Genomic DNA, 20261 nt, shown 5'->3' with positions numbered 1-20261 from the left:
GCCTACGTTTATTATTTAGTGTTTTTATTCCTTTACACCACTGTACTGCCTCCGTCCAGACTTGAGATTTAATTAAGCCTGATTATAAAGATCTAGACTAATTGTTTCTATTTGAGTGACAGTATCTGGAGGTGCGTTGTGTGTGTAGCCACTTTCTGGGTCACTGCTCCCTCATCAAATTTGCTCTCCTCCTCCTTACCCCCTGTACCCCAATCCTTATCCCAGACTTTGAATTCTCTACTTTCTGTCACCCACACCCCTTTTTCTAATAGCCTTAAGCCTCTCACCGTGCTATAAAATATGTCATGCCGGGAGGGGGAAGATAGCGGCTAAACTTCACAATTTCATCTCCTGAATACAAGGCACATAAAAGGTTTTCAAGGCACGCAATGAAGCCTGTTAGGTAATTTCCACCATAACACTTACACTATAGGATCTCTCCAACAGCTTTAATATGGGATATGTCCTCCTATAATACCTCTTACATTGACCTGGCAGGTACATTAAGGAAGCAGAAATAAAAAAAAAAATGGTAAGACACAATGATGAATTATTTAACATTATATAAAACCACAAACCAAGAAATATTAACAAAAGATTGATCTTCTCTTAAAGGTCCCATATTACACTAATTTCTGATTTATATTATAACGTTTCCTCATCAAAAACATACCTGGAGTTGTGGTTTGTTTAATTCACACATGTTTAACACACAAACTCTGCATATTTAGGCTGAGTTCCACTTTGTGATGTCGTGCAATAATACAGGAAGTGCTCCACTGTGTTTTCATACACCTTCACTAGAATCATTTGGATGATTTCAGCCCTGGAATTGTCAATCTCTACTGAACTAAAGGAGAAAGGTCGCTGGTAACGTGAAAACAACTGCTTCATGACATCACAAGGTGGAACAGAGCATTTGGAGCTTTGGAGATGTAAACAGACTCATAATAGCTTACTCAAACATGGGTGAATGAAACAAAACACAAATCCAGGAATGCTTTTGAGGAGGTAGCAGCATCATAACTTGCTCACAAGAGTCAATTTGCGTAATATAAGATCTTTAATCTAGGTGTGACATTTCTTTGTTGACATTGCTGGACATGTGTGGCAGTTGTAACTAAAATGAAAACGTACTGGCTGCAACAGTGGCTCATGCCTGTTTCTAAAGAGCCCATCATCAATCACACAAGCAGCAAAACCACAACACTGACCTCAATCCAGTGTTTATAGTGATGGGGGCTGTAACCACTCCAATATAAGGTATAATGAGGTATGTACACCCAATGACCTTGGCGTCTGCATGGCATACATTGAGCCGTGGGCATTTTAGTTTAGATATATGAGTAAAAAACAAGGAATTCAGCTTATTAAAAGATAAGTCTGATATTCTCCAGGCTGCTGCTGTCAGGCTTGTCATTTTGGTCTTAAAATGTTCGTATTAACCCGCTCTACATGATCCTGGTATTTTTATTTTGCTATTTTTTCCTTAAATCAAGATATGAACATTAATAACAGACAAATCAGGTGCCTTTTTTCCCCCAAGGTCTCTCCCACTAGTATTAGCAGCAGGTTTGATTGACAGCGTTGCTAAGCGCCCACTCCCTGCTAAACTTCAAATATGGAACTTGGCTCCCAATTGGCCGCTATAACTGCTAGCCTTAATGAGCTTCATTTTAACTGGAGCCGAACACTATGGGTGATCAGTACAATGCGTATACCCAAACATCTTACTAACATGGTGCAAGTTAACACAGTCAGGTACTTAAAGGTGTACTATGCAGCTTTTCTTCTTACTGAAATGTCTGCTACCTGCTTTTCTCCATGAACATATTATTTCTTTGGCTGGAATGTTGCTCAGTATGGCATTAAAACTCATTAAAACTATCTTTCTTGCATATGTCATTACACGTATTATTACTGCTGAAGTAATGCCTTGAAAAGAGATGGCAAAGCAATAAGATCTCCATGTAGACAAGCAGGTCACAACCCCTCAACCATAAAAGTTACACAGAGCATCTTTACTGCAGTTTTGTTATGTAGTTTATTTCTTGCTCTATCTCAAATTGAAATGTGTCATTAAATTCAAACTGACATATCACCTATAATAATTCTGCCTCATACCATCTTCTAAAACATTCCAGTCCATATATCTATAAATACAACTATAATGTGTTCAAAGCCTCAGGAAAAAGTAACACAATTTGTTTTTGACGGTGAAGTCCGCAGGCAAATGAAACACATGTTGCCCTTGTCCTTTCTCTCGTTTATTTGCCCTCTTGTCTTTAGCCCCCAGTAACAAAACGCACTGAACGTAATGGCACCGGTGACATAAGATCAATGCTTCAGGGTTAACTCAAATCCACACGCAGATGCTTAACCCTGCTCCAGCTAGTGATGCACAGCGACATGTGGACCAATGTACGAGCCAGCCAGAGCATTCAGGATGCAGATACAAGCTACAGTGAGGGAAGAAAGGTGCCATTTTAGTCACAAATACTCATGAATTATGGATTAAACTGCATTAAGTCTCATAAGCCTAATATTTAACAGTCATTCACAAGACAGGTTCAGAAATTGCCTTATGTAATTGAGTGGGACGGCAAAGGATTTGTAAAATGTATTGTGACTTCTCGTGACACTAGCTCATGAATATTGGAAAACTAGCAGGCACTATACTAGCTCAGAGCTGTAAAAAAAACTATTGAAGAAGACCAGAACAGATGTTACTGTTTAGCAGAGCATACACCGTAAGCATTAAGCAATTTATTACAAAATGGGACAGAAATAGCCTCAATATGTCCCTCATTCGGTGCCATATTTGAGACGGGTGATGTCATTCACTTTAAAACCGGGGAAAAAGAAGCAATTACTCTACCAAGAACTAATCTCTCCATCACACATATTTAATTTATACAGCTTTAATTGAGATTCTAATATAAAGTCTATTTGAAATCCTATCTCTAATGGCAGTTAATAAACAAAATCAATCTTGCTAATATCCCATAAGACTATCAGTGTCTACAGCCCTTATCCATCTTCCCCACAATAAAACAACAGGTTATTTACATTAATAAGCTCAACTGTATTAAACAAAGTAATTGGAGATTAAGGCCCTTATATAATGCAACCTCTGGCATCATTATTTAGCTAAGCTTTATCACGCTATGCCAGCCAACAAGTATTACAAACATCTAACTTGTTGACAGTTTGGAAGTGTGGAAATGCATTAATTAAACTATACGTTAATTAAGTTCACAGTATGCCTTAATATCCTTCCCTGCACCCATATAACATGACGCAACAACAGAACAATAATTGACAGTGGCAGGTTAACTTTTGCACTCTGAGATGAATAAAAATTAAAACAACTCACATGAATGATTTGACATCAAGTCCTCTGTTTCGGATCTGGTCCATGACATAGTCCCAGCTGCCGGGGTTGGCTCGAGAGCGCCCTCCTCCGGCTCTGTACCGGGAAGCTCCAGTTGTGGCTGTGCTGGCCCTTGCCCCCCTCGGAGCACCTTTGCTACTTGTCCCCCCGCCGTCACCTCCCCCTTTTCCACCCCCACCTGCTCCTCTGCCTACAGTGTCCCCTTGTGGCGCTGTGTGTAACTGCCCCAAACTCTGCGACGTGGTGGGCGGGTGTCCCAAACTGGAGTGACTGGAGGGGTGTATGAGGGGCTGTTGGAGACTTTGCTGACGAAGGAGCGTCCTGGGTCGAGTGGGGATGTGATCTAAAGTAGATGTGTAGGACAAAACCTGATCGCCAAAACTGGGGGGGCACAGTAGCAAGGAGGACAGGGAGCGTGCGGACAGCCAGGACCGGCAGAGGAGAGGGTGGCGCAGGGATACCAACGACGAAGAGGGTGGTGGGGAGACATCCGGAGTAGTGGAGCGTTCAGGAGAGGCCGGAAAAGACAAAGAATCTGGTAAGATCAAACATGGCGGCACTGGGGGAGAGCTCTGGTTAAAACATGAGTCCGGACAGGAAGTAGATGGCAGAGAAGAGGAAGTGGGGTTTGGAGTAGGAGACAAGAGTGAGAAGAGACATACAGACAGCACTGTGACAGAACAGCAGTAGCAGCAGTAGCAGAAGTAACAGTAGACGGTGCAGTCTTGGTGGTCACTCTGGCCCACATATTGCTCATGGGTTGGGATCGCACTACCAACCTGTCCCCTTTGCGTCTGTTGCAGTTTCCGAGTTTGATACTGAGATTTTCGTGAGGACAAAGGTCGAAGGTTAACAGTCCGGATTACGTGACCTCGAGGTTTGGACGGTTTGGTCTTGCCGGTCCCCGTTCTACCTGACACTGATTTCTTAGTTTGATGAGAGATACCCATTGCAGAGACTTGTCAGTTCCCATGTCTGACAGAATCGCCTCATTTCTCTCAAAGTCTTTTAAACACATGGCACCTCCCGGGAGACATCTCGACAGCCAACCAAGTCCTTCTCCTCCCTCCCTGCCTCCACTCCCCTTTGTAAAAAGCTGTCTCTTTTTGATCAAGTTTGAGGATGCTTAAGTCCTGACATACTTGCATTCGTGGGAACCTGACTGCTGGATGTTTTTATTTTCGCTAGTCTCTAAATATATCCTGTTCTGAGAGTCCACAGAGTAACCCAGACTTGGAGAATTGGGTCATGAGAGAGTTTCTGTTAAGTGCAGCTTTCCTCCCTTTGCATCACTCCATCCCTGAACACTATGATGTAATGTTTTCAGCCCGATATGTGGTATGTTTAAAGAAAGATGCAAGGTGTTCCGAAACATAAAAAACATGAGCAGTTTGCAGAGAAAGATGAAGAGAGAGAGAGACAGGGTGATGAAGTAGGAGAGGCAAAATGGGGTGTGAGACACACACACATGAGACACTTTGAACGGCCTGAAATAGATTCCAATTATAGACGGGGCAAAAACGAAAGAGGAGAGAATGAGGAGTGAGGTAGTGATGATCGTAAATGTGGTGTTGAGGAAGAAATCACATGCAAGAGGTGCTAAAGGAAGGTGCAAAAATTCACCTGGAGTTGAAAATGAACCACCTCATTTACAGTGCACTGAATATAGATGGTTAAGTATGTCGTACAGTTAGTGCCCACTAAACTGTGTAAGATCTAATTACTGAAATGTTAATCAGAGGGTGGTCAGCAAGCAGGCAGGTGGTGATGCATTCTTTCACTGAGCAAGAGAAACTATTTCTGTTACATTTGTTTAAATGACATTTGGGGCAGTGCAGGCCTTTGCATAAATAAATTAGTTTTTGCAGTTGTTTTTTTTTGTGTGTGTGCAGCTGGAGTGGCTGTGTCAGCTGGAGGTGCAATAAGGCTTTAGTTACAGGCTCAGGAGTTCACCTTTTGTCACACTGGAGACTCTGACACCAAGGCCAGAGACTCAAAACTGGACTGAACTACAAGTTCAGTTCCACTCTCACAATGTCAAAAATAGTTAACTTTTACTTTACCACACATATCACCTTTGCTAAATTATGTATCTGGTCCACACTGGGCATATTGGGATTGAAATTATACTCTTACCTTTTCAATGAGAGAAAAGGTTTGGACATAAGAGTGTAATTTCATGTAGCTGAATGAAGCTCCAGCGGCTAGATGCCACCTATTATGGTGTGTTACAGCAAATCAATGACCTATTATAATATGAGTCGGTGTAATCCTTCACCCAGAAGTGGTCCATGCTGGAAAAGGTTTCAAGTCATCTGAACAGTGTTGAAACAACACTTTTTATAGGTTTAGAAATACAGTAAGAATCCAGGAGTGCCACCAAGACTTGTTATATTACTTAGTACTTGCTGGTGCTACTGCTGTTAACAGTGTTGTAAACATGTTGCATTGCCCATATTGCCCATACTCACTTGTTTGGTCGGACTCTCTCTCCGTGAACACTTTGCCACCTCCCGACCTTGGGCCCCTCAGACATGCTCCTCACACTGTCGCTGCGATAAGGACCCACCCCCTCATCCCCATGCCCCGTTGCTGCCCCCTTCTGACCCCCTGACACTTCCCCACTGAGAAAAACAGGGCACCCCAGGACCACAGAGAAAAGAGAAACAGTAGAAAGAGACCACAAAGTGTCAGGAAACAGAACAATAAATGCAAAAACACTAATGTCATCACAAAGAGGCAGGGTGGAGCAGGTTTAGAAAACATAAGCGGCAGACCAGTGGAGTCAAAACATTCAGGACTTAAAGGGGTTAAACTGAAACACAGTCCATACAGGACAGAAAATCAGAAGAAGTCACTAAAGGGGGCAAAAGCTTGGAGCAAATATTCAAATCCTTCTGAAAGTCTTCCAAAGTGACACTGAGTTAAATGCCCTGTAAAGCGTTGATGACTTTCTATTTTTAGATGTAATAAGTCAAGATGTGCTCACCTATTAAAGTCAGTAGCAGTGAAATTACAGTATGAAGTCACGGAAGTCACGGGTTAAAGTAGTAAAAGTCAAAAAGGCAATCTGACACTGCCTATATTTATGACCAGTCACATTAAAGTTCTTCCTAAAAGCGCTTGAAATGTGAGTTTGAAAGCAGACAAACTGAAGCACAGTAGTGCCCTCTGGTGACATGAGCAGGGTGCATTGATATGCAGAACACTGCTGTGAAGTGACAGGGCTCACATGACACTGTTTGAGCGCAGGATTGGCCAGATAAAAAGGGCTTTGTCGGGCTCACATCACGGTGCTGAAGGTCACCTCTCACATTTAATTCTGACCAATTGACCTGACAGTACATTTGGATAAGTCATCAATCACAACAACAGCACAGATGACACTGCAGGAGCAACGGTCAACACTGGAGACATGGGCCTCATTTATCGAGCAGCCACAAGGTGAACTCAGAACCGGAGAGGAGGGAGAGGGCACTGAATGAAAAGGCCCGTAAATTCAGTGAATTATTTACAAGAATTTACAGACTCCATTTGTCTATTTGATAAAATGTACTGCTAGATAATTTTTAATTGCAGAATTGTCTACATGTTTTGATTTAAGTGAAATGTCATGCTAAGGATTAATATAATATTTGACTATTTAAGCATATTTTCTCTTTAAGGGGAAAACTGATTGTTAAAGAATATTCACCCATTTGACAAATGAGGCTCAGTGTTTTGTTATTAATCGAAAGCTGCAGATGTCGATGTGAAAGGTTTTCCCAGAAGTCTCCTGATTTGAAAAGGGCAATGAGGTCATCTCTCCTTGTTTTTATTAAAAAGTGACATTCAAATATGAGCCTAACCACCCCTGATAACAAGAGTGTTTACTGTGGTAAAGGCCATTTATTTGCCAGTGCTGGAGTGGACAGGAAAATGGTTGCTTATGAATGACAATCTGGAGGGTTCCATGAAAAATTGACTTCTCAAAACAACTTGTCTTATTTCCCCAGATCAGCAGTCATCATCTTAAGGCAGAGTTTCCAGACAGTAATCCATATATCCATGGCACTCACAAACACGCCGCTGCACCCGCCTTTCTCCAGGCAATTTAACCAGCACCCTCAGCACTCCATGAGCAGTTATTAGACAGTTTATCAGGCTCACACTGGTCACACTGTGTCTGGGCTTACAGGCCTCAGAGCCAGCGGCAGATAGCTTTGACCTTGCTCCTGCTTTATTGGATTCAGGTGCTCAGTAAGTAAAAAAATGACTCACATCAAGTAAAACACCTTATCTTTCAATATGATGGACACAGTTCAAGTGCTAGCATTACAGCATGAGACATTAGATATTATATATATATATATTATATGAGGCAGAAGCCACATGACACACATGCACCCTGCATCATGTGTAACGGTCAACCCTCCAGAACATATCGGTGCTACACACAGGAGGACACAGACACAAAGAGAGGGTTAAACGTCTTTAAGGAAGGAAACATGAGGGTTGTCCGTCTCCATGGTTACAGCCCATGGGAGAGAGGTGAGAGGTTAGAGGTTAGAAGTTAGTGGGACCAGCAGGGCTGTAAGGAGCAGGCGGCAGTTCATTAAAAGGTGGTGAGAGTGTGGCGAGGGACCAGGATCTACCCAGGGGTCTGAGCTGCTCCACGCTACAGCCTCAGTGCTAGGGACGTGCTAATGTGTGCCTGTGACATTTTCTTGGCTACACAAGATTATGAGTAATCGTGAATAAGGGCCGTGCCCTCCAGTGAGTGGCTGACATGTTATTGTTGTGGTTATTAGTATAGTTGATGGGACATTATTATGTAACAGTATAACATATGAGTGCTCTGCACACTGCACATCCAGTTTCACATTTGAATTTCTTCATTCAGAATTTACTTGTTAATAATCCAGATAATGGAGGTAGATGCCCTTAACTAGCTGTCAGGCTGTCTGAAACGCCCCTGCTCTGTACAGCCCTGCTCAGCGGGGTTGTGTCTTACCAGACCAGACCAGACTCACTTGAGTGTGAGGCGAGGATCTCCATAGGGGGCATAAGGAGAAATGTTTAGTACGAACTCCTTGGGCGGATAGGAGCTCCACCTCTGCTGCACTGTGCTGCTGTCATTGTTATTCCAAAAGTCTCTGTCTAGATCACTGTGACCAAAGAGAGAAACAGGTGAGAGCAACAGACCAGCCACTCAGACGACACACACTGATGGCTCTGGTACTGCAGCATTAGACATTAGACACAGTCCAAAACATATCTACCTGCTGTTTGCATTTTACAAGTTTCATGTATAAATTAAAAGGGAAAGTCTGGAAAAGAGACATTCACAAAAGCTGCTGGTGAAAAAACACAAGAGAGAAAAAAACAGAAAGAAGGAATAATCATAATCTAATGAATACATCAGCGTGAGCTGGAGGTGACACAGCACAGCAGCACTTGTTAAACACATTATAGAAAGATGCCTGGTCTCCATTCTTGGCGCGAGCAGAGAAAAAGCATGGAAAACACAAGGCAGGAAGAAAGTCAGAAGTGTCATTCAAGTCACACACAGTAATGAAACCACAGGAGAGAGAAGCAGTGCACAGAAAAACAGTCAAAGCAGAAATGTAAAGTGTTGTGGCCAGTGAGAAGGAAAAGGCTCAAACCAAGCTGTCAGATCTCACATTCACATAGAGAGTACAGAGCTCAAACCACCTGTGCACAGAACCAAAGGGGACACCAACACTGGCAAAGAGGCAGAGACAACAGCAGGCTAAAGAAGACAAGTGATGAGCAGGTTATTAGCATTGCAAAGCTGACATTTCTGCTGCTGACCCTACACCCTCAATTTATCACAACAGAACTTTAATCTGCAAGAAACGTTAGTTTAAAAAAAAAAAAAAAAAAACTTAATACATTTCCAAATCCCAATTTATTTACAAGATCGTACACAGTTTGAAGTGCATCAGCTAAAGGCCACACATTGAGGCCTGGCCTGGCAGCAGCAAGATAAGAGGACAATTCTCTTCAGCCAAAAGCATTTGAGGTAAAATACGATAAAGCAGATTGGGACTACACTGATTACAGAACTAAGCCTTGGGGTAAAGAGAAAGTAAGTGGCACGCTCATGTATTTATGTTAGTACTTCTTTAACTCTTCTAGAGAAAAAAAACTGTTGAATGCTTATTATGTTTGTAAACTGAATCCAAAAGTAAATTGCAATTAATTAATTTATTCTGTAATTTGTATTGAGCATTAGTAAAATGGCAAGAATAGGCTGACACATTGGTCTGTTAACTTCCATTCTATGTCTGGTTCAATGTGTAAATCTATATTGTATGTATTAATAAGAACACAGCTATAACATTGTTGTATTTTTTAGCAATTAGAACACCTGTAATTGATTGCGAGCAAGATACATTTGTTTAATACTGTACTGCGGAACATTCCAGGTTAAGCAATATTGTTTCAAGCAAGTGGCATGCTTTGCTCCCAAAAATGGACATAATGCATCTTTAAATCATCCCTCCCTAGTATTACCATGCCACTTACTCCTCCTAGATTGTTGATAAATTTGTTATCTTTTTTTACTTTGTCCTTTTCAAAAATAAACAGGCCTTAATTCTTTGGTGAAGTGACTCAAGCGACTGCAGTTCATTATGAGCAGATTATGATGCCCCCTGACTAGTTAGCAGGCACTTACTTGATGGCTTTCTTCTCCCCTCGCCCACGTGCAGAGTCTGGAGTGTCTGCTGTCTCTACTCCTGGCTTGTTCCTCTTCCCCTTTAGCCAAAAACACACACACAAAAGGTTAGTTTGAGACTTGTCCTTTGGAACTGTGTTTTTGCCACAATAATATGATGAGTGTGCGCCTGTCTCATTACCTCAGGAACATCAGCCCTTTACCTGATGGTCTCCTGATTACACTCATCAGAGTCAAATCAAATCTACTGTTGAGAGCCATCTAACATTATCATTCTTACCACCCTTCAAATTTACATGGCAATTGCCTCTTTAAGGTAATCCATTGGAGAGAAACGCCTGGAAAGTCTTGCACCAAGCCATGATTTTAAATAGCTAGAGCGTGACCTGCCGTAACCATGGAAATAATGGCAATTTTGAAGGCTGTGGTCGACTGGAAAAGCTCATTACATATAGAGGTGTTTCACATGTGTTACAGAGCAGGTAATCTGTATTGACACTTTGAGGGGCGGGATTAGGTATCAAGGTATAAAGCCACACAAAAAACATGGATTTCTCATTGGTATACATATCTGGGAGAAGAGGGTTTTTCTATTGGAGGACATGAGTGGGAGGACGCGGCACAGAGCTGCCATCGCGATCTGGAAAATTGGATCGGAGCTTGGCTGAAGAGCAAGAGGCTGTCAGGAGCTTGTTGGGTACAGGGTCGATCCGCAAATTGGAGATCCCAGGTTGGAGCGTGATTATGCATGGAGCTCAGGCGAATGTTACAGCCATGTCAGAAGGCTTCACCAAAGGGATAGTTGGGCTTCGGAATAAGTAAAATCTGTTTATGGTCATGTGTAGTCACACTTTTAGCTCAGTGTTGCAAATCTGTCAAAAAGTAAAGGGTAGTTCAGTCCACTATAAAACAAATGTTGTAAAACTTACAGGAACTGTAATATATTCATGGGCACATAATAATTCACAGATATTACACGATTAATATATTACACCTCAGTATGGGTTTTGGCAGAAAAAGCACTCACTGTTATTAACAATGACTCTACTTGGTAAAATCAGTTTATTTCTAAAACCTGTAATTATAAATAACAGTTTGTGTAAAAAAAACAACAATTTTTTAAAAAGTGAAATAAATAGGTGAAATCACTGAAGGTGTGGACATGGCTGGATATGAGCAATGTGAACCATCTGACAACTATTATCCAGACCAGAACGTCGCACATGTGTGTGTATTAATCCAGTGAAGACAGTACGGCTGATCTGAGCTAAAGAAAGATGATGAGTAATACAGCCTGGAAATACAACTGTAAGGGCATAGATGGCCTAGAGAAAACCAGCTAAGAGAAATCATCATTCTGTCAAGGAAATGTGTCAGGTCCATTTTATAATGTATGCAGAAACTATAGATAGAAATGCAAATTATGCCACTCATGCTTGAGGCAAACATGCCCAAAATAAAATATACATTCAAACCGCAGTCCAGAAACAGAACAGGTGTATTTCCATCATCTTGAACTGCAACAGATTCAGGTTCAGGCAAAACATACCAAAAAAGAATAATAATCTTGAAACACATTCAATTAATTACACTTTATTTATCAGTTCATTTCACCCTTTATTTAAGAAGGTAATGCAGAAGGCACACACACAGCAGGTGCACAATCACATAAAAACTAAGTGACATTAAACACTGCCTTAATACAGATGCATCACAAAAGGTAATTAGACAGAGAAAGTCATAAAGCCAGTCTAGACACCTTTTGTGATCAGCTGGTCACACATGGAGCCTAGACAAAATGTACTTATTTTTGCTATATTAAATGAAAAGACAAAAACAGAGAATTGAAGATAAAAGCATTTTGTAGGTTTACAGCAGTTATTCTTTGATGAAAACTCATCTAATCCACATTTTCTTCTTTTCCAGAATGAAACACACCCCGGACCACTGTTAAAACTGTTCTAAGCGGCAGTCGACAACATGCATTCTGCACTGAAGCGATAAAGCCCATAAAATGATATTCATCTGCACACAGGGAGACAAAGCAGCTTTCCTATTGTACCATCACCTGAAATAGACTGTGCCACAAATGAACAAACACACATCTGATAGAGGCAACTAGTCAAACAACGTCTAACTGTGGTTTATGGACCAGCTCTAGTCCGGATAGAGAGGACACATGTACTGACAACACCACGCAAATGTGCCGAGAAACCATTTAGCATCTTTTATGGACCACTGTAAGCCAGTCCAACTATGTTATCACAGACTGACATGTGTGATAAATAAATGTAATGACAGCCCATCTACAGTGAAAGCTCATATAAAGGATATAAAAGAGACTATACCATGCCAATGCAATTTCAGGGGGAGCTAAATGCAGTGCAAAATACATAAAATGCTGCACGGTATTAGTGAGAAGTAAGTCATCCATTTTAAATTGTTACTATGACTGCAGGGAGCAATGGCAGCAGGGCCTTAATAGTGTAGACATGATATCAAAATGTGAACTCTTTTGATACTTGGCTCAATACTCGAGTTTGATGCCATGACGATGATAAAAGTAGATTTGAAGGCAAACTAGTACTTTTTAAAATATCATCATGTGGTCTTTTTCTTATAGGCTAATAGATTGCATTGTCCGAAATTGTAATTTTCTACAGTATTGATAGTACCTGTTCAATTGGGTATTTAGTTTTCTTATCAGATAGTATATTTGTATTTATATGCAATTATTAACCCAGAATTGCAATGAGACCAAGATCTGAATCAGAAATCGCCCAGTAGTTGCATGAGCCAAAATTGACTCACACAATGAAATTATTATAGAATTGTTTTGCGACACATTTCCTAATTAGTTTGAGATAACTGGTCTTTTCAGTTTATAAAAGGATAGTCGCATAACATTCAAAATTATTTCAAGAAGAGCCCCAACCTAGAAATCAAATTTATATGGAAAAACTAACAGATGGAGTAAAGACAAAGAGAAGATGGAGCAGAGGGACAGGTGTTGACGGTGAGAAAACTGTGACTGACAGGGGGTCCCCGAGGGAGCACTGTGCAAAACAAGACGGCTCCTCAATGGCTTCCACACAGCTCATGTTCTCCGACTCGTGCACATCAAGTACGCACGCAAAGTACACACACATACTACGCACATAAAGTACACACGCAAAGTACGCACACACAGTACACACACAAAGTACACACACAAAGTACACGGAATTACCCACAGAATACACACAAATATGCCCACTAGTCCCTCACTCAAAGCGTTCAAGCCCATCACTTTGCACCTGTTCATTGACAAGACCAACATATGGAGTGAACAGTGTGCCTGACAGGTATCATCAATATTTTTGGTTTGGTTAAAATACTGTTTAATAATTGGTTCATTACTCTTGTGTGTACTGTTAAAACACTCATCCATCTGTCATGTAGTTTAGCGAAATCGTATTTAACTTGTCTCGCTTGTTCAGGGCATGTTTAAGAATTTGATCAGTAGCAATGGTGAGCGATATGACAAAATATATATCATGATTTTCTTTCATTTGTTTCTAATGTCACTGGGCATGTTTACAATGCCCTTGAGGGGTAACTAAACCCTCTGCTCTTTTTTTTTTTTTTTTTTTTTTCCAGAATTCACTCTTCACTGTGATTGGTTATTCAGCTGTGACGCACTATAAGAGATGTGGACCAATAGGAAGAATGTAGGTGTGAGCAATGTGACCAAAAAAAAAGTATATTCCAATTTCCTTTCATAACTTTTTAATGTCAGTAGGCATGTTTACAATGCCTTTGAGGGGTAAACAAAACCATCTGCTTTCTTGTAGAATCCACTCTTCGCTGCGATTGGTTATTCAGTTATGCACTATAAGAATTGCTGACCAATAGGTGGAAACAGTGGAGAAATGTGTGTTATAGCAAGGAGGTGTATAAAGCAGAAGGAGAAGTACTGAATCACAAGATGCTGACCAAAATAACATATTGTCAGACCATAATTTGTTTATGTTAATGATCATAATACTCTTCTTACTTGATAAATGTGTTGTAATTGTAAATATTAGTGTGTCTGTGTGTGAAATAAAAACACCAGGATCATGTAGAGTGGGTTAATACAAACAACGAAGACCAAAATGATGAGCCTGACAGCAGTAGTTACAGAGAGAGGGGTGACAATGTTTCAATGTAAAGTGAATTGGACTTGGAGTCAATAGAGCCAGATGCACGCCCATGATCATTTCCTATTTGAAAAGCGGCACCTAGCAGGCAAGCTATGTCCATTTATATATGCAGTTTATGGTTTGTATCCAACATACGATCTGTTCTACAGGTAACGGAGTGTTTAATCCTATAAACCTTTTTTTTTCTTTTGATTATTCTTTATCCAATGTTCTCTTTTTCTCGCAGACTCACACCAACTGAATATGTCAACTTTCACTTCAAGCAGAGATCACACCATTCCTGCATGTTCAAACCAGTATCATGCCTCGCTGACAATATTTCCAAAGCATCCATATCTTGTTTGTTTTCACGGCATAAACATGGCTCCAACACTGGTCAATTTCACAGGTAAAATGTACAAAATCAAAGCATGAAGAGACTCATGAATGCCCTGAGGAAAGATGAATTCAAACTAATAAAAGAACAAGAAGGTTTCCTCTCTCAGCCTCCACTCTAACATCCTCCAAACACTTAAATCTAATTTACACCAACCACAACAAAGGCTTTCACATGATTACCGTATTCATCCGGGCCTGGATCAGAGCCACTGGTTCATAATAGCTGCAGTCAGTACAATGGGTGAATTATGAGTTATACTAAAAGTGCAAAAAACTGCTCCAACTCCCGCTAGAGCTCTGAATATATAACAGCGGTGCACTGGAGCAGATGAGTAAAAAAGGTAATGAAACTCTTTCTTATTGTGATGTTTAGAGATTTGAACATTTTCATTCATTTTTGTATATAGTTCTGTATGATCTTTATCCCTAACGGAATTAAGATATTGTCTTCCCTATTTGCATTCCAAAAACAACATTTAACAACACAACAAATGAGTCAAAAGTGATGCAAGAACAGGAACAATAGCTACAAAAGTGGTGGTTGAAAGTCAGTAGGACTATTGCAATCAAATTGAAATTGCAATTTAAAGTGATTTTCAATTTACAAAGACAGCTATTATGTCAGTGGTTCCTGATTTAGGAGCTTTGTCTGGTCAGAGAATCATGTCATCAAAGCCATTATTTCTGTAAATGAAACAGCAAAATTGTTTATCTGTATCTATCTGTAAATTGTTTATCTGTGTATATATATATATATATATATATATATTACCCTGATTTAGGTAATGTACATTTTGCTAATCTAGTGGTTTAGATCTCTTCCAAAAGTGTTCTGAAATATATAGGATTCTTATATTAGTTTAGTCATTCATATTTTAGCCCTTTCCTAGATTAAAAATGTATATTGTGCACTGATTTGAAAATAAAAATTAAAAGTCATAATAAGATTATTTTTCTAAAATCTGGCAGGATTAAAATCCAGCTTTCTCGAGTGCATACTGCTGTTGGGTCCTTGGGCAAGACACTTCATACACTTGCGTGTATGAATGTGTTAATGCATTTGTGTCATCTGTGGTAGTTGGTGAGGCTGCAGGAACAGAAGGACAGCCACGTGTCTGTCAGTTTCTACGTAGCACAGCCCAGTGTTGGGAGGGAATGAATAATGCAAAGCAACTTTAAGAAAAGTTGAGAGAGCATCTAAGCAAGAGTGATTCATAATTGATTTAGACGTGATCATCTGTTTCTTCCCCCATATACTTCTTTAAAACGTCACCAAAACATTCAGAATTATTTTGGTACAGACAGATAAACAACAGAAGTCAAAACTGTATCCACATTGCTGGCTTAAACTGAATCTACCAGTCTACTGAGGCAGATAAGTGAGAGAACAGGGTCTGTGGTGAAACTCTCTTCCCTTCGTGACTGTTTGCTGGCTGGATCGCAGCTGTTTGTTTGCTGTGAATTAGCAGGCAGCAAGAGTCTACATGCTCGCTCAATATTACCCACATCACACCATAATTAGAGAGGAGTGCACCATTAAACGCCTGTCCACCGCTAAATAATGAAGCAATCATGCACCTTTAGACTGTCAAAACATTTTTTTACCTGCTATAAAATGTATGCAGTGTGCTTCCCACAGCGCAGCTGCTACTGACAGCTTAAAACCCCAATAATTACCATACAACTTATATACACAAAGAATACAGAAAAGAGGTTTCTTGATTATTTGGCTGATACACTGTCTGGATGTTGACCCAAAGTAAATGTGGTTTAGTTTAGTTTTTTATAGTTGAGCCGAATGAAAAAAAAAAAAAAAAAAAAAAAAAAAAAAAAAAATATATATATATATATATATATATATATATATATATATATATATATATATATATATATATATATATATATATATCTTTCAAGATTTCAACAGAATAAAGTTCTATGCTTTATGTTGCTAGTAGAGATGGGACAAGACCTCATGCCACAAGATGTATTTTTTCTATGTATCCCTTTTGGACAAAAAGGGTTAATGTTGCTGATGATGACCTCATGAGAAGCTCAACCCAAAAGCTACAAATTTACAAAACTGTTAAATAAAAAAGTGAGGCCAAAATTGGGAACTGAATCATCTCGTCTCGCTCTCATGGACCCAATCTTGTGCCTTGTGGGAATTGTGTCTTGTCGTATCCCTAATGTCAGTATGATTGGTAGAGCAGTTATAGTAGTAATTGTAGTAATTGGAGCTGTCAGTTTGCATTGTCAAAACAGTAACAATAAAGACTTCTCATATTTTTATTCATACTGTGTCATGATGCCTGCATTTTCTGTCTCCCTGTGTGCTCTCCCCCTCCCCTACCTGTCTGAATCAGGAGCTGGGCGGAGTTCCTACTCCTCCCGTGCACACCTGGAGCGCATTAGCGCAATCGTCACCACCTGCTGTCGAGTACATAAGGGCTCGGCAGAAGACACTCGGTGCCAGACCGTCCGCATGTAAACATTCCTGCTCCCTCCCTCCTGCTCCTGACCCTGCGCTCCAGCTCCGGTACAGTCCACCCCTGGTCTTCGCCTCCTGTCCTGTCTTGGTCTCCGGCCTGCTTCCCGTCTCCTGCCCTGGCTCTCGCTCTCTGGATTACTCCTGCCCGGCCCTCCCTGGTCTCGTCTCCGGTCCTGTCTTGCTCCGGCCCTGGCTGTCTCCGTGTCTGCTCTAGACTACCCCCACTTGGCTTGCTCTGTTCCCGTGCCCGATCCTGTCCTCGTCTGGTCCTGGGTTTCCCCGTTCCCGCTCACCACTCCGCACGCCTGGTTTGCCTCCTGTGTGTTTAATGAACTATTGAATCTTATTATTCCACAAACTGTTAATAAACACTGTAAAATTGCCCCGAGTCTGCATTCCTTGGTCCACTCCTGTACCTGTCGTTACGACATACTGCATGTTGACAGTTTTTAATTCTTGTATATGCTTTAGTGGTGTCATTACAGTATTTTTAGTCATAGTACTATGGCATAAATCATGATGAATGCACCAAAACGCTGACAGTTGTTGATAACAGTCTGAGAGGGGTTGAATCAGCCAGTGAAATTTCGGTCAGGGCCAATCTTCTCACAGCTCTGTCACGGATCAAACGGCACGCGGCTCACAGGAGTCAGGCTGAGGCTTTCCGAATGCCAAACACAAACTGCTGCTCAAACAGATGTTAGCGGCACCACCTTTCATATCTGAAAATCCCACCCAACGCCTCAACAAGAACTCCCGCTGACACCACTCAGCCCTGCAACGCTACGGGAGTCGAAGAAGCAAGGAGGCCCATCTATAGTGGCTGGTGGCTGCTCTTTTACCTGCTATTAGGCTTTCTTATGAAGTATACTGTGCCTTATAGTGTCAAAGTCATTAGAAAGTTGATGTTTTTTTTTCATTTTCACAACAATCAAAACTGCTGTTGACCACAATCCATTATAGTATATGTTGCCCTTTTTTGGAATGGTTAGGAACTTTCTGCAAAAACTTACAATATAGAGCTCAGGAAAAACAATATTATTGGTCAAATCAAACATCAAAAATGAGCAAAAGCAATATAAAAAAGTAAACACAATACCTGCGGAGCAAACTGATAAGCTGCTGGGTCACTACTGGTAAACACATTTATCACACTACTACTACTGTCACAATACTTTTGAATGAACGCAAAATTTAGTTATTATCATCTTACTTGAAATCTGAAATAAATGAGAACAAAGTGATTAGCCTGCCTATTCCATCAGACATCCTGCTCCAAGAAACAATAAACCATTTGTTGAGCCTGGGTGGATTTCACAGATCTCAAAATAGCAGAAGACACAGAGGTTGCAGACAGTAGTAGAATATGATATTATTGAGCGCATTGTACTTGAGTGAGCTCGTATAACAAAACCACAACATGAGAGAAGGAGCAGTGTGAAAAAACAGAACCATCACAAAAGCCAAAATACTGAAAGCAATGTCACCCAAAATGTCTTGTCTATTAACCTATGAATCATAACCCGAACTGGCATGAGCCCACTTGCAACTGACACGTGGAGCTTGGGGCCAGCCTTTATACATATGAAAAGTGACACTGTCTATGCAAAAAAACAATGTAAAAAGGACAAAACTTCAGACATGTGCTTGCCTTTTTAGAGCTACTATGTCCCCACATCATTCATAAATATAAAACAACAATGGGGACTGCTGTGTGAAAGTTGAAAGTAACCTTGTTTATGCTAATGCTGCTATATGTGTATTCTAATCGTGTGCAGAGGGAATAGACTGGTGTGGAAAACTACACAGATACACACATCAAGGACTTGGGCAAAACATGATTCCTTTTCATAATGTGCAGTCAGGCAGAACATAAATGTTGTTATTAGTAATAGAGGGTATATGAACATAGTACGTTATTGGCCCATATACACAGTGGGGATAGTCTTTTGTCAATAATTGTTCTCAATATGCTTAATAAGTAGCCAGCCATATCACAAGCTAATACAGAAACTTGCCACACTGAACACAAGGCTATTGTTATACTTGTGTGTGTTAGACTTCATGCACAGTGCGTCTGATATGTTATTGATTGCCATTAACAATCCCCTCTCTTCTGCCTTCCTTCTGTGTAGCTTTTGAAGGAGCCATCTTATATGCATGGCAGCATTATAAATAAAAACACGTTAGCAAGATGTAAATATGTATGTAACTTGAGTTCATTTTTGAAAAACGATTTTGTCAATAAACTGGGTTCTAGACAGAACTCATATCGACACTGACTTGAAACAGGTGACTGGTGTTCTTACAAGCTCAAGATGAATCGCAATCAATTACCTTTAAAGGCATGCAAATGTAGAGGAATCAGTGGAGTGGAGTGGGACTGGGCAGCACTGCACTGTCTAGCTAATGACTGGGTCCCTCCCTTTAATCAATCACATTTCATAGCACATAATCACAATGACATGCCCTCTACCGGAGGTCAGAGCGACGGCTTTGTGCTCTGTTCCTCCTCAATGACTGCACTGATTCTGACACTGTATCGGGGAGTTATAATGTACCAGCCGCTTCGGAGCCCAGTAAAAGAATGAGTCCAGACAGTGCCCACTGAGTTTTAATACTGCGATCATACATCTTCATTACTACAGAGTTCTAATGCTGATAGACAGGATGGTGGTACGGAAGTGGCATTGACAAGTGGGCAACTTTACATGGCCAGTAAAAATCAGATGACTAGAATAATTATATCTGATTTTGTGTTTACATGCACAAAAGAAATGTGATCATCAAAAACACACAGTGACATGTATCAATTCATTAATGGGTTTTTTTAAGAGTAGCTTTAGATTTAATAAATAAATCTCTGAACCATTAACTTCTTCTCTTTCATTTTTGCCTTTTTTGCATAATTTTATTTGTCAGAACCTGCACAGCTGTGAAGAGTCAGAAAGAAATCAGATTACTCACATCAGATGGAACTGTTTACATGACATTTGAATAATTTCATAATGTAGAAAATCAGATAATAATCAGATTTTTTGTGTAACCTAATATTTGAGGTGTTATGCCATAAAAAAGGTGGCAGTCTTTACTATATATTACTATATTAATATTGCCATTTAAAACACTTCA

General features: G+C 40.4%; 1 protein-coding gene across 1 annotated transcript in view; it reads right to left on the bottom strand.

The window, feature by feature from the left end:
• The window catches only part of syt7a (synaptotagmin VIIa), a 90762-nt gene that overhangs the window by 23410 nt on the left and 47091 nt on the right, over positions 1 to 20261 (bottom strand). The window contains exon 3 of the mRNA XM_033967455.2: positions 10077 to 10156. Within this exon, the coding sequence (XP_033823346.1) occupies positions 10077 to 10156 (80 nt within the window). The remainder of the gene's footprint in view (positions 1 to 10076; positions 10157 to 20261) is intronic.

Source organism: Periophthalmus magnuspinnatus, chromosome 6 (genome assembly GCF_009829125.3).
Source record: "Periophthalmus magnuspinnatus isolate fPerMag1 chromosome 6, fPerMag1.2.pri, whole genome shotgun sequence".
Lineage (NCBI taxonomy): Eukaryota > Metazoa > Chordata > Actinopteri > Gobiiformes > Gobiidae > Periophthalmus > Periophthalmus magnuspinnatus.
The sequence above is the reverse complement of the archived record's forward strand: the minus strand, read 5'-3'. Positions and strand labels throughout refer to the sequence as shown.